This window comes from Procambarus clarkii, chromosome 90 (assembly GCF_040958095.1).
Source record: "Procambarus clarkii isolate CNS0578487 chromosome 90, FALCON_Pclarkii_2.0, whole genome shotgun sequence".
Taxonomy (NCBI): domain Eukaryota; kingdom Metazoa; phylum Arthropoda; class Malacostraca; order Decapoda; family Cambaridae; genus Procambarus; species Procambarus clarkii.
The window spans coordinates 6,150,429-6,166,110 of record NC_091239.1 but is presented as its reverse complement, the minus strand read 5'-3'; the positions used below and the strand labels follow the sequence as shown (position 1 = coordinate 6,166,110).

General features: G+C 39.3%; 1 protein-coding gene across 1 annotated transcript; it reads right to left on the bottom strand.

The window, feature by feature from the left end:
• Positions 1–1,288: 1,288 nt before the first annotated feature.
• LOC138359351 (integumentary mucin A.1-like) lies at positions 1,289–4,230 on the bottom strand. The gene is made up of 3 exons (XM_069318490.1): positions 4,190–4,230; positions 2,233–2,528; positions 1,289–1,638 (listed from the first exon to the last, which is right to left on the bottom strand). The coding sequence occupies exons 1-3, from the start codon at positions 4,228–4,230 to the stop codon at positions 1,289–1,291; spliced, it is 687 nt and encodes a 228-aa protein (XP_069174591.1).
• Positions 4,231–15,682: the final 11,452 nt, after the last annotated feature.

Below are 15,682 nucleotides of genomic sequence, written 5' to 3'. Positions count from 1 at the left end.
ATTAACAGTGGTAGCTCTGGTAGAGATTGTTGTGACAGTACCAGTGAGAGTGGGCGGTGTGTTAGTGATGATGGAGGTATTACCAGTGACACTGATAGCTATGATAGTGATGATGGGTTCATACTAGATACAGTGGAAGTTCTGGTTGTGATGGTAGGGGTAGTACCGGTGACAGTGGAAGCTCCGGTAGTGATGGTAAGGGTAGTACCGGTGACCGTGGTAGCTCCGGTAGTGATGGTAAGGGTAGTACCGGTGACCGTGGTAGCTCCGGTAGTGATGGTAAGGGTAGTACCGGAGACCGTGGTAGCTCCGGAAGTGATAGTAAGGGTAGTACCGGTGACCGTGGTAGCTCCGGTAGTGATGGTAAGGGTAGTACCGGTGACCGTGGTAGCTTGGTTGTAGTGACCCAAGTGGAGGTAATGGGGTGCTGGTAATAGCTCAATTGGAGGTGATTCGTTATCTTCAGATGATTTCGGGGCTTTTTTTTAGTGTCCCCGCGGCCATGTCCTAGTCCAGGCCTCTACCCCCAGGAAGCAGCCCGTGACAGCTGACTAACACCCAGGACCTATTTTACTGCTAGGTAACAGGGGCATAGGGTGAAAGAAACTCTGCCCATTATTTTTCCCCGGCGCCTGGGATCGAACCCAGGACCACAGGATCACAAGTCCCGCGTGCTGTCCGCTCGGCCGACCGGCTCCCATGGGATGCTGGTAGTGATAGGTGCTGGTAGTGATGGGTGCTGGTAGTGGCCAAGAAGGTGATGATGGGTGCTTGTAGTGTCCCAAGTGTAGGTAATGGGTGCTGGTAATGTCCCAAGTGTTGGTGATGGGAGTTGGAAGTGGTCCAATTGGAGGTATTGGGTGACGGTAGAGACCCAAGTGGAGGCGATGGGGTGCAGATATTGGCTCAAGTGAAGGTGATGGGTGTTGATATTGGCCCAAGATGAGGTTATGGGTTCTAATAGTGGCCTAAGCGAAGGTAATGGGTTGAGGTAAAGACTCGAGTGTAGGTGATGGGTTGCAGGGAGTGGTCCACGTGAAGGTGATGGATGCTGATAGTGGCTCGGATGGAAGTGATGGGTGCAGATAGTGGCCCAAGTGGAGGTAATGGGTGCAGGTAGCAGTAACACTGACAGTAGTAGCTCAGGTAGCGATGGTTAGAGTGGTATCAATGCCAGCGTTAGCTCTGGTAGTCAGGATTGAGGTATTACCAGTGACAGCGGTAGGGATGGAAGGGGTTGTAACATTGTAAGTGGTAGTGAAAGTAGTGATGGTAAGAGTGGTAGCTCTTAATCAGTGCCAGTGGTAGCTGTGACAGTGATGTCTGGGGCAGTACCAGTGACAGTGGAAGTTCTGGTAGTTATGTTTGTCGTTGTACCAGTGACAGTAGGAGCTCTGGTAGTGATTTTTGGGGTATTATCAGTGCCAGTGGTAGCTCTGGTAGTGATGGTAAGGGTAGTACCAATGCCAGTGGAAGCTCTGGTAGTGATGGTTGGGGTAGTACCAATGCCAGTGGTAGCTCTAGTAGTGATATCAGGGGTAGTAACAGTGACAGTGGAAGTTCTAGTGGTGAGTGTAGGGGTAGTACCAGTGTCAATGGTAGTGATGGAATGGGGTAGTACCAGTGGCAGTGGGAGCTCTGGTAGTGATTGTAGGGGTAGTACTATTGACAGTGGTATCTCTGGTAGTGATAGTTGTGGTAATACCAGTGAGAATGGTAGTGATTGTAGGGGTAGTAACAGTGACAGTGGTAGCTCTGGTAGTCATGGTTGTGGTAGTACCAATGACAGTTGTAGTGATGGAATGGTTAGTAACAGTGACAGTGGTAGTTCTGGTAGTGATAGTAGGGGTAGTACCATTGACAGTGGTATCGCTGGTAGTGATTGTTGCGAAAGTACCAATGGCAGTGTTAGCTCTGTTAGTGATGATAGGGGTATTACCAGTGACATTGATAGCTATGGTCGGTATAGGGGAGCCGGTCGGCCGAGCGGACAGCACGCTGGAATTGTGATCCTGGGTTCGATCCCAGGGGCCGGCGAAAAACAATGGGCAGAGTTTCTTTCACCCTATGCCCCTGTTACCTAGCAGTAAAATAGGTACCTGGGTGTTAGTCAGCTGTCATGGGATGCTTCCTGGGGGTGGAGGCTTGGTCGAGGACCGGGCCGCGGGGACACTAAAGCCCCGAAATCATCTCAAGATAACCTCATGATGGTAGTGATGGTTGGGGTCGTACCAGAGACAGTGGTAGTTCTAGAACCGGTGACAGTGGAAGCTCCGGTAGTGATGGTAGGGATAGTACCGGTGCCAGTGGTAGCTCTGGTAGGGATAGTACCGGTGCCAGTGGTAGCTCTGGTAGTGATTGTAGAGGGTAGTAGCACTGAGAGTGGTAGCTCTGGTAATGTTGGTTGGGGTAGTAACAGTGACTCTGGTAGCTCTTGTAGTGATATAGTGGTAATACCAGTGACAGTGGTAGCTCTGGTAGTGATGGTTGGGGTAGTATCATTGACAGTGGATCGTCTGATAGTGATTCTAGTGATAATAAAAGTGTGTGAGTTGATGTGTGAATTGATGGAGAGGCACAACTGCACTCATATATGATGGTGAGGATTTTTTTTTGTGAATGATTGCTGGCTGCCAGTAGCAGCAAGCTGTAGCTGTTGCACAACAGGTGGAGAGAAGTTTCCATGCGAGGACAGAGTTCCAGTCTTGGTGCCGCATACGAAGAGCTGTGCTGTGGTGAGTTGCAGATGTGTGGTTGGTAGAGGAGCTTGTAGTTGATGTATACAATGATTTTGTCCTGGTTGGCAGTGGTATTGGTGTCAGATGTTGACTTGTTAGCTCATAGTTCGTGCCTGTTATATATATATTGGATCAGGAGGTTCCCATTCCTCATCACGTAAGAGGGTTACTAAGTATCCTGGGCCGTGGGTAATTCCTGTTGTGGATATACCGCCTGACGTTTTGTTGTAGTTATATCCTCCTTGTTCTGTGGGGCTGATCTCGTATCTCATAGTTGGTAGTGTTAAATGCCGTAAAGGGATCGTCACGACTCGGTAAGTGTTCTTCATTTTGTATAACTGCGTTACTGGGAGTTTGTGGAGGCGTCTATTCAACGGTTCTATCTTTAATTGAGTGTGGAGACAGTCATTCCTAATTTTGTCGGCAAGTGTCACTCATGCTACAAATCTGAGTGCTCTATTTTGAACTCTTTGAAGTTTCAACATATTTGACAGTTAGTAAGAGCAAGCGGGGTGTATGGGTATTCTAGGATTGATCGAATAAGCATTCTGTATAGGTGTAGCTTCACGTGTTCTGGAGCTTGCCTGAATCGGTACAGCCGAGCTAGTAGTGCTTTGGCTAAGGCCTCTTTTTTACTGATATGCTTGGTGGAATTCAAAAGTATCGATATTACATTGCCCAGAATTGTAGTGGAGTTCTTAACCTGTATTAACGTGCCACCGATTTTGATGACCTCGAGTGAACTAACCCAGCTGCCCACCGAGCACAATTCAATCTAGTTAGTGTTTGTCACGATTTTTCAGTCTTGTTCCCAACTTGCTGTCGCTCCTAGTTCCTCTTTCGTCTTCCTTATGATTGACTCGTGTTTAGTTCCTTGGCCAGCAGGCATCGACGACACTACATGAATGACATTGTCCGCGAACTGAGTGATAATAGTGTCGTTATAAATAGGGCGTGGCAATCGTTACAAAGAGATTGAGGAGCAATGGGCTGATGCACGATCCCTAAAGAACTCCAGCTGTCGGGGAAAAGGCTTCAGCTTCCTTGTTGCTAAACAGTGGAATTATTGATCTTAGAATTTTTTTTTACATGTCTTAAAAGGGTCCAGTTGTGGTGTGATATGGATTGCAGCTTGAAGAGCAGACCATTATGCAATAAACTATCAAAGGCCTTGTTGACATCTCTGGTTGATATTAATGCTGTTTCCTGATACTGTCTGCTGCATCATAAATTATATTGATGGCATTTTGTGTTGTTCTGCGGTTCCTAAAACCAAACTATTTTTCAGTATCCAGGTGGTGGTACTCCATGTAGTAGTTAATACGATTTGAGAGCATTTTCTCAAAGCAATTTCCTGTCGACTCCAACAGGGAGATAGGCCTATAGTTTCCAGGGACATGTCTGCTTTTGCCTGGCATCGGAATAAGGATCATTTTGGCAGTTTTAAATACTTGTGGGTAGTGGCCTGAGACGGGGATGGCGTTGAAGACATTGAGCATGGACTGCAAGTTAGTTAAGAGGCAGAAGCTTCAGTTAGTTGACTGTTATTCCTGAGAAACCTGGCGCTTTGTTCCTCGTTTTCTTTAATACTTCTAGCAGTTCCCGTAGGGTGATGGGTCGGGTGATCGGGTGCTCTGGGTCAAGGAGTGCGGTGTCCACTAGAGGCCTGCTAGACAGGTTCTCCACATTTTCAGCAACCCATTGGTTGACTGTACGGAGGTTGTCATTGTTGATTTGGCTGTTGTTTTCTGTAAAGATTTCCGCCCAAACTAATCCCCTAAGATTAGCCTGCAGGTGTACATCTTCCACTCTGGTGGTTATTACCTCGTTGTTGTCATCAGTATATGTATAGCTGAGATGCGAAAGCGGTGTCTTTGACGATCCTAGGAGTTGTCTGATCTTTCCCCAGACTCTGGCAGGTTCTCTCTTGTACTGGTTCACTTGGTTGACTAGAATACCCCAAATATGACGTTTGTGTAGGAGTGTGAGGCCTAAGACTTCACGTCTGAGGGACTGAATAATTTGGAAGGATGGCTGGCCTGTGCTTAGGCGCCTCACACATTCTTGCTGGTAATGCCTCATTTTATCCTTGATCTCTCTGGTCGGTTTGTATTGCTGAATTGTTCTGGTGTTAGTTAGGTCACAATTCATCATAGTTGCTTCAGTAATGAGAGAATGTATGAAGGCAATTACTGTGTAAATGTCCTGGACCGGTTGATTGTCAAGATCAGCTTTTTGATCCGTGCCAAGGAACTCCATTTATTGGCGAAATCGAAGCGTGTTTAGTTTGGGTCTGGTGCGTCCCAGAATTCTAAAGGGAGATGCTTGGAGGTGGAGAATAACAGGTATGTGATCTGAACCCACATCATTACCTGGGAGAATTCAACTGTGAAAGATATTGCATTCAACATTCGTCAGTATAATATCAGGTTTTCCTTGCTGGTTACCTACAAATAATGACGACTTTATATAGACTGTTACAGGGTTACCTTTCTGCTACCAAAATAAAAACATCAGAACACGTTTTATGCTTACTGGGAAATAGTTAATTCTAATGAAAACACATTGATTTTTATAATTTTTAATGAAAACAACGTTTCCATATGCATTTTAATATTATAACTAACATGAATCTCGCCTTTTCGTTTGATGTAAAAATCATCGAATTTGGTAATATATTGACGTTTTTTCACGTTTTTCCATGATGTGTGATTTTAGGCAAAAACAATCGAATTTATTAATATTTCCATACTATTTCATGTTTTCTCACAATATGGGATTTGACAACTTACCTCGCAATTTTTGCAATGTATTGAATATTTTAACTAGTGTTCTTGCATTTGATTAATTAAAAAAATCATCGAATTTAGAAATATATTTACTTTTTTCATATTTCTTTGCTCTATGTGTTTTAACCAAATATAGACAATTTGGGCAATATTTTGGTGTTTTCCCACATTTATATGAATTTTCAGATAATGTTAATAATTAAATAAACATATAATAAATATGATGCTAACCTAAAATTGATGTCAAATTTATCCTCAATATTTTATTTTCAATCAATCATTTGCACCTCCTTAAAATAGTGGGAGATATAGATTAAGAGAGATATGATGTTTTTATTGCATATTTGAATATTTCAGTATTATTTGTATTGGAAAAGACATTTTCATGTACATTTTAATGATCAAAATAACACGAAATCTCGCCCTATGATTTGAAGTAAAAATCAGCAAATTTTTTATTATATTGCCGTTTTTTCACGTTTTTCATGTTTGTGATTTCAAGTAAAAATAATTAAATTTACTAATTTTTCGATTTAATTTTACGTTTTCTCACGATATGTGATTTGACCTACAAGTCTCAGAACATCGCAATATTTTGCATTTTTTACCTCGTTTTGTTGCATTTTTTTTTGCTTTCAAATTTATCAAATTTAGCAATATTTTTCTGACATTTTCATCATTCCTTGCTTTATGTGATATAATCCAAATATCGACGATCTAGACATTATTTTGTCGGTTCCCACGTTTTTAAGAATTTTTTTTTAATGTTATTAATTAAATATATATATATATATATATATATATATATATATATATATATATATATATATATATATATATATATATATATATATACATATATATATATATATATATATATATATATATATATATATATATATATATATATATATATATATATATATATATATATATGAGCTCCGCCATCTCCGCCATCTGAGGCGCTGAAGGAGCTGTTCAACTTGTGACAAGCAGCTTTGTACCCTGCATGTAATCAATATTATAACTTTTTTTGTGTAATGATGTGTAATGATTTCAAATAAAGTTAGATAAATATACACACTTACCAAAAGAATAGGGGTGGCAGGAGAAGAAAATATCAAAGTGCTCAGTGAGGATCCACCAGGTCTTCTCTGAGTACTCTTTATTTTCTTCTCCGAGGCTATGGGTCCCTACACTTGCACCAGAGGTGGTACACCTATATATATATATATATATATATATATATATATATATATATATATATATATATATATATATATATATATATATATATATATATATATATATATATATATATATAAGAAATACGATCCAAAGAAATTGAAGGCACATATCACCTTAAATACTTTTTAAATCAAGCATTTGCTCCTCAAATTTAACCCCAATATTCCATACTCAATATTTAATATCAGAAAAGTTACCATAGGAATAACTGGCATGTGGCAACCAAGCGTTCTTAGCGGCGTCGCATTTTGATCCTTTGAGGTCGGCTCTTCCTGTTATTGTAAAGCAGAATTTACCAAGCGTTGGATTTTTCACCCACCAATAAGGAACCTGAGCTGGGTTTAGACTGTCATGAGACAGGCTAGTTTTACTCAACTGTTAAACGGAGTCGTTGCGACAGCAGTCCTGCTCAGCACGAGAGGAACAGCAGGTCCGGACCAATAGTTCCGTTCTTAGTCGATCGGCAAGTGGAGCGAGGCTACGTCCATAAGATTATGCCTGAAAGCCTCTAAGGTAGAATCCCTGCTGGAGAAGCAACGATATCGTGTATAGCTGGCATTGAAATAGTAAGAAACCGGATTCTAAAGGAAAGACACCTGTGCCGTTCCGGATTTCACTATCTCTCTCGGGAGGAGGGAGGCGACGCGAGGGGCTGTGCGTGGAATGAACCCATGTAAGGGGAACCCAAGGAAGTCGTGCCAAGCAGTGCGTATGCCTCCATCCAAATATGGAAATATCTAATGCTAACGTGATGCACCGAATCATTCGTAGATGATTTACGTACCAGTCAAGGTGCTGTAGGTGGCAGAGCAGCATCATCACTGTGATCCGCTTAGAATTCTCCCTTGTAGGCTGGAGGTTTCGTCATGCCCCCTGATGGAGACAACCCTCTGATGAGAGCCTTGAGTGATGCAGCGACGGCATTTGCATCACGTCTCAGATAGTATCCTTCATGTCTTTGAGAGTACCCTTCATGTCCCTGAGAGTATCCTTGATGTCTGAGAGAATCCTTAATATCTCTGAGGATTATCCATAATGGATATGAGAGTATCATTCACGTCTAAGAGTATCTTTCATGTCTCTGAGAGTATGCTTAATGTTTTGAGAGTATCCTTCATATCTTTGAGAGTATGCTTTATGTCTCTGAGAGTATCCTTCATGTCTCGAAGAGTATCTTTCATGTCTCTGAGATTATCCTTCATGGATATTGGAGTATCCTTCATGTCTGAGAATATCCTTTGTTTCTCTGGGAGTATCCTTCATTTCTCCGACTAAGACTTTTTGCTCGATGGTACCCATGTAGAAGTTTGCAAACAGACTGTGGATGAAACAATCGGGATGATAGCCGACAGAGTGTACTGTGATCCGGCATGTACTCCTCTTGACATACCAGAAAACAGTCTAAGGAAACTACTCCAAGCTTGTACTAAAGATGCACCCTTCTTGAGCCCGGATGGACACATGTATAAGCAAGTAGATGGGGTCGCCATGGGTTCTCCCCTAGGTGTCCTGTTTGCAAACTTCTACATGGGTATCATCGAGCAAAAAGTCTTAGTCGACATGAACTTGAAACCGGCCATATACTGCAGGTATGTTGACGACATTTTTACACAGGTACCTGATGTTAGACATCTGCAGGAGCTGAAGGAGGCATTTGAGCAGAATTCTGTGTTGCGTTTCACTTACGAGATGGAGAAGGATGGGAAGTTGCCCTTTCTAGATGTAAGAGTCATGGAAAGGAGCGGAGTTTTCCACACTGCAGGCTACACTAAGGAAACAAACATAGGAATGTGCCTGAATGCCAACAGTGACTGCCCGGACAGGTACAAGAGGAGTGTTGTTAACGCTTATGTCAACCGTGCCCTCAGCCACAGCTCAGAATGGAAGCAAGTCGACGAAGAACTCTGTAGGGTAAGGCAGGTCCTAGTCAACAACGGCTTCTCCAATGGTTTCGTGGAAGACATCATAAGAAGGAAAGTGAAACGCCATGCAACCTCTGAAGAAACAACTAACACAACACCTATACCCCCCTATTAGAGTATTTTACAGGAACTTCTTTTCCACAGCCCATAAAACGGAGGAAAGGGTCCTGAAAGATATTGTCAGTAGAAACGTTATCCCTACAGACAAAAATCAGGAGATACAACTGACAATTTACTATAAAACCAGAAAAACGGCCAGCCTACTCATGAGAAACTCTCCAGACACAAAGCAGAACGCTTTAAAAGAGACCAACGTCATCTATGCCTTCAAATGCCCTCTTGGGGACTGTAAGCCTCAAAAAACCCAGTATATAGGCAAGACAACAACATGTCTTTCCAGGCGTTTAACGATGCATAAGCAACAGGGCTCCATTGAGGAACATATATTCTCTTCCCACAAACAAACCATCACCAGAGAAATCTTAGCAAACAACACAGAAATCATCGATAGATACAGCGATAGCAGGCGGCTTGACGTCTGCGAGGCACTACACATCAAGAAGTCAACACCAGCAATCAACAGCCAATTAATGCACAACTATATTCTACCCACTTCAAGACTCCGCTCCAATATAGAAGCATCAAGAAATATGGACCAATAGGCTTTCTACAATTACTTCCATTCAATACCCATTGTTTCGTGTTCTGTCTTGTGTTAGAATTAAATACCCATTTAATACCCATTGTTCAAAGTTCGTTTTCACCTCATCCACCTCACCCAAATGTAGATATAAACTCGAAGATGTGCAAAGCTGTATTCAATTTCAGTTGTGTATTTGTAAACTAAAGTCTTTGAAAATGTAATAAGTTTTACGAAACGCGCTCAAGTGTCGCGTCAGACTAGAAATAAAAATGAATTTTGGAGAATTGATCTTTGAATTACCATCAATAGTGAAAAGATACGTAAGAAAGATAGAGACAATTCGTGTTAGAATTATTAATCTTACTTTTTCGGTCATATTTAATAATATATATATATATATATATATATATATATATATATATATATATACGTAGATATATGACCGAACCTAACCAACCCTACCTAACCTAACCTAACCTATCTTTATAGGTTAGGTTGGGTTAGGTAGCCGAAAAAGTTAGGTTAGGTTAGGTTAGGTAGGTTAGGTAGTCGAAAAACAATTAATTCATGAAAACTTGGCTTATTAGGCAAATCGGGCCCTGCATAGTAGGCTGAGAAGTGAGTTCTGGCTACTAGGTACGACATATATATATATATATATATATATATATATGTAATGAGGTAGTAATTTTAAATTGTATTTTGTTAAGAAACGGTGAAAAACAGCAAAATATTGCCTAATTCGTCTATATCTAGTTGAAATCGAATAAAGTAAAGAAGGATGAAAACGTCAAAATATTGCTAAATTCAATGATTCATAGAACAAATTAGAATGCAAGAAGACTCGCTGAAAAATGCAATGTATTGCAAAGTCCTTAGATATGAAGGTCAAGTCATATATTGTGAGAAGACATGAAATAGTATAAAAATATAAGTAAATTCAACATTTTTTTCTTAAAATCACACTCCATGAAAAGCGTGCCAAAAAATATCCATATATTACCAAATTCAATTATTTTTGCTTCAGATCATTAGGAGAGATTTTGTTTTATTTAGATCATTAAAGTGCATATAAAAATTTTGATTCCAATACAAATTATCTAAATCAATGTGTTTTCATTAGAATTCACTGTAATGTTCTTAATTTTCCGTTTATATTACAGTAAGAAAATGCTGACATAAAACAGCTCTAATCCGGCTTATACCATAATAAAATTATTTTTAATTTACCATAATAACATAAATTTACCATAATAACACGATTTTTCTCATTATCTATATCTCTTTCATTATTTCAAGGACGTGCAAATAGTTGATTGAAAATAACGTATTTAAGATAAAATTGCTATCAATTTAGGGTTTGCATCACATATATACCTTATATAATCATGAATTATAACAGTATTATCAAAATTCTTAAAAAGGGTAAAAAATGGCAAAATAATGCCTTAATCGTCTATATTTCGTTTAAATCACATAAAAGAAAGTAGGACGAAAAACTTCAAAATATTGCTTAATTCGATAATTTTTAGAACAAATCAAAATTCAAGAACGCTTGTTAAGTTACGCAATGAACTGCGAAATTCTGAGATTAGTAGATCAAATCACGTATCGGTAGAACACATGAAAAGTATCAAAATATTAGTAATTCGATTATTTTTACCAGAAATCACACACCAAAAAAACGTAAAAAAACTTCCATATATTACCGAGTTCAATGATTTTTACTTCATATCATAAAGTAAGATTTTGTGTTATTCAAACGTTTAAACGGCACATGAAAAAGATGTTTCCAGTACAAATAATATACATCAATGAGTTTTCATTAGAATTCACTATAATGTTATTGATTCTCTGTTTATATTACCGAAAAAAGATGTACACGTAAAACAGCTCTAACCCATCTGAAGCGTTGAAATATGCAATAAATACTCAATTTCCTTATAAATCAATATATCACTCACTATTTGAACGAGGTGCAAATGGTTGATTGAAAATGAAGTATTAGGGATAAATTTGCCATTAATTACGGGTTTGAATCATATATATCGTATATTTAATAAATTATTAACATTAAATTGAAAATTCTTTTAAACGTGGGGAAAACGTCAAAATATTGAGTAAATCGATTGTATAGTATAATGTATATTGTATATTGCTAAATTCGATGATTTTTAGTACAAATTATAATGCAAGAAAACCCTCTAAAGAACGCAATGAATTGCGAAATTTTGAGATTTGTAGGTCAAATCACATATCGGTAGAAAACATGAAAATTGTCAAAATATTAGAAATTTGATTGTTTTTACCCGAAATCACACACCAAGCAAAACGTGAAAAACTTCAATATATTACCAAATTCGATGATATTACTTCAAAGCATAAAGTGAGATTTCGTATTATTTACATCCATAAAATGCACTTGGCGATGTTTTTTCCATTACAAATGATAAAAATAAATGTGTTTTCTAAAGAATTCACTCTAATGTTCATGATTTTTCATTTATATTATCGCAAGAAGATATAGACATAATCCAGCTCTAATCTAAGTGAAACGTCAAAATTTGCATAAAAACTAGATTTATTTCTTAATAAATATCTCTCGCTATTTTAACGAGGTGCAAATGATTGATTGGAAATATAATATTGAGGATTAAATTTGCAAATGCCGTCGCTGCATCACTCAAGGCTCTCATCAGAGGGTTGTCTCCATCAGGGGGCATGACGAAACCTCCAGCCTACAAGGGAGAATTCTAAGCGGATCACAGTGAGGATGCTGCTCTGCCACCTACAACACCCTGACTGGTACGTAAATCATCTACGAATGATTCGGTGCATCACGTTAGCATTAGATATTTCCATATGTGGATGGAGGCATACGCACTGCTTGGCACGACTTCCTTGGGTTCCCCTTACATGGGTTCATTCCACGCACAGCCCCTCGCGTCGCCTCCCTCCTCCCGAGAGAGATAGTGAAATCCGGAACGGCACAGGTGTCTTTCCTTTAGAATCCGGTTTCTTACTATTTCAATGCCAGCTATACACGATATCGTTGCTTCTCCAGCAGGGATTCTACCTTAGAGGCTTTCAGGCATAATCTTATGGACGTAGCCTCGCTCCACTTGCCGATCGACCAAGAACGGAACTATTGGTCCGGACCTGCTGTTCCTCTCGTGCTGAGCAGGACTGCTGTCGCAACGACTCCGTTTAACAGTTGAGTAAAACTAGCCTGTCTCATGACAGTCTAAACCCAGCTCAGGTTCCTTATTGGTGGGTGAAAAATCCAACGCTTGGTAAATTCTGCTTTACAATAACAGGAAGAGCCGACCTCAAAGGATCAAAATGCGACGCCGCTAAGAACGCTTGGTTGCCACATGCCAGTTATTCCTATGGTAACTTTTCTGATATTAAATATTGAGTATGGAATATTGGGGTTAAATTTGAGGAGCAAATGCTTGATTTAAAAAGTATTTAAGGTGATATGTGCCTTCAATTTCTTTGGATCGTATTTCTTATATATATATATATATATATATATATATATATATATATATATATATATATATATATATAGGTGTACCACCTCTGGTGCAAGTGTAGGGACCCATAGCCTCGGAGAAGAAAATAGAGAGTACTCAGAGAAGACCTGGTGGATCCTCACTGAACACTTTGATATTTTCTTCTCCTGCCAACCCCTATTCTTTTGGTAAGTGTGTATATTTATCTAACTTTATTTGAAAATGTCATTACACAAAAAAAGTTATAATATTGATTACATGCAGGGTACAAAGCTGCTTGTCACAAGTTGAACAGCTCCTCCAGCGCCTCAGATGGCGGAGATGGCGGAGCTCATATATATATATATATATATATATATATATATATATATATATATATATATATATATATATATATATATATATATATATATATATATATATATATTAGTATATTTTGGTAGCAGTCTTTCCTGTAGACATATATTATTAAATATGACCGAAAAAGTAAGATTAATAATTCTAACACGAATTTTCTGAATCTTTCGTACATTTCGTTTCACTGTTGGAGGTAAATCAAAAATCAATTCTCCAAAATTCATTTTTATTTCTAGTCTGACGCGACACGAGCGCGTTTCGTAAAACTTATTACATTTTCAAAGACTTTAGTTCACAAATACACAACTGAATAGAACTTACGCATCTCCGATTTTATATCTACATTTGAGTGAGGTGGAAGGGGTGATGTGGCATTAACACAAGACAGAACAAGATGTGGTATTAATAGGGTATTAATTTCATCAACACAAGACAGAACAAGAGTATTAATAGGGTATTAATTTCATCAACAATCTGGTTCAGAAAGAACTCCGAGTGTCATTTATTTTAAACTATGAGAAATTACCTTGTGCTCCCGAGGAATTTTCCCGTCCTTCAAGGTGTGTTCACTAGATTTAAAGGTTATTGTCGGAGGTTTACCAGGCACCTTGGTAATCTTAAGCTTTCCAACGTCATGGCCAGCACAGTCTGCCCACTTGTCCCCCAAATATTTAGGTACCTTGACCAGCCACAGCCCACGGCTGCAATTCGTAATATCCAAGTCCATCTTAGACTGTTGGCTCATGATGGAAAACACGAGAATATATAGTTACTTGACCACATTATAAAACGTCTTAATACCCTATGAAATTAATACCCTATTAATACTCTTGTTCTGTCTTGTGTTGATGAAATTAATACCCTATTAATACCACATCTTGTTCTGTCTTGTGTTAATGCCACATCACCCCTTCCACCTCACTCAAATGTAGATATAAAATCGGAGATGCGTAAGTTCTATTCAGTTGTGTATTTGTGAACTAAAGTCTTTGAAAATGTAATAAGTTTTACGAAACGCGCTCGTGTCGCGTCAGACTAGAAATAAAAATGAATTTTGGAGAATTGATTTTTGATTTACCTCCAACAGTGAAACGAAATGTACGAAAGATTGAGAAAATTCATGTTAGAATTATTAATCTTACTTTTTCGGTCATATTTAATAATATATATATATATATATATATATATATATATATATATATATATATATATATATATATATATATATATATATATATATATATACACAACTTTAGAACACTTTCCCACCAGGAGACTCAAACCCTAGCCAGCACAGAAGCCTTCCAGCAACTGGCATAACAGGTACGCCTTAACCCACTCCACCACCTGCTCAGACCCTTAAAAGAGATGGTAATTTCGGAGTATTTATACACTCCAAAGATATACCACCTCCCAAGAGCACTAGAGCAAGTGAGGGGTCATTTTTACGTTTTTTTCATCCAGTCCCTGTTAATATGGGAGAACACTGTGTCTATGCTTAAGGCACAACTCTCCGAAACACGAGAGTGAAGTATACAACTTTAGAACACTTTCCCACCAGGAGACTCGAACCCTAGCCAGCACAGAAGCCTTCCAGCAACTGGCATAACAGGTACGCCTTAACCCACTCCACCACCTGCTCAGACCCTTAAAAGAGATGGTAATTTCGGAGTATTTATACACTCCAAAGATAGATGTGGTGAAATATATAGAATATGTGGTGAAATATGTGGTGAAATATATATAGAAGGGAGGGGGATAGATGTGGCGGGCCACGTAGAGGGGGGGGGGACAGGCGGGCCACGTAAAGGGGGGGGCAGGCGGGCCATGTAGAGGGAGGGGGGCAGGCGGGCCACATAGAGGGGGGCAGGCGGGCCACGTAGAGGGGGGGGGCAGTCGGGCCACGTAGAGGGGGGGCAGGCGGGCCACGTAGGGGGGGGGGGGGGCAGGCGGGCCACGTAGAGGGGGGGGGCAGACCCCCTCCCTTCTGCACATAGGGTTTCTGGATGAAAAAAAACGTAAAAATGACCCCTCACTTGCTCTAGTGCTCTTGGGAGGTGGTATATCTTTGGAGTGTATAAATACTCCGAAATTACCATCTCTTTTAAGGGTCTGAGCAGGTGGTGGAGTGGGTTAAGGCGTACCTGTTATGCCAGTTGCTGGAAGGCTTCTGTGCTGGCTAGGGTTCGAGTCTCCTGGTGGGAAAGTGTTCTGAAGTTGTATACTTCACTCTCGTGTTTAGGAGAGTTGGGCATATATATATATATATATATGTATATATATATATATATATATATATATATATATATATATATATATATATATATATATATATATATATTTAATTAATAACATTAACAAAAAATTCTTAAAAACGTGGGAAACCGACAAAATAAGGTCTAGATCGTCGATATTTGGATTATATCACATAAAGCAAGGAATGATGAAAATGTCAGAAAAATATTGC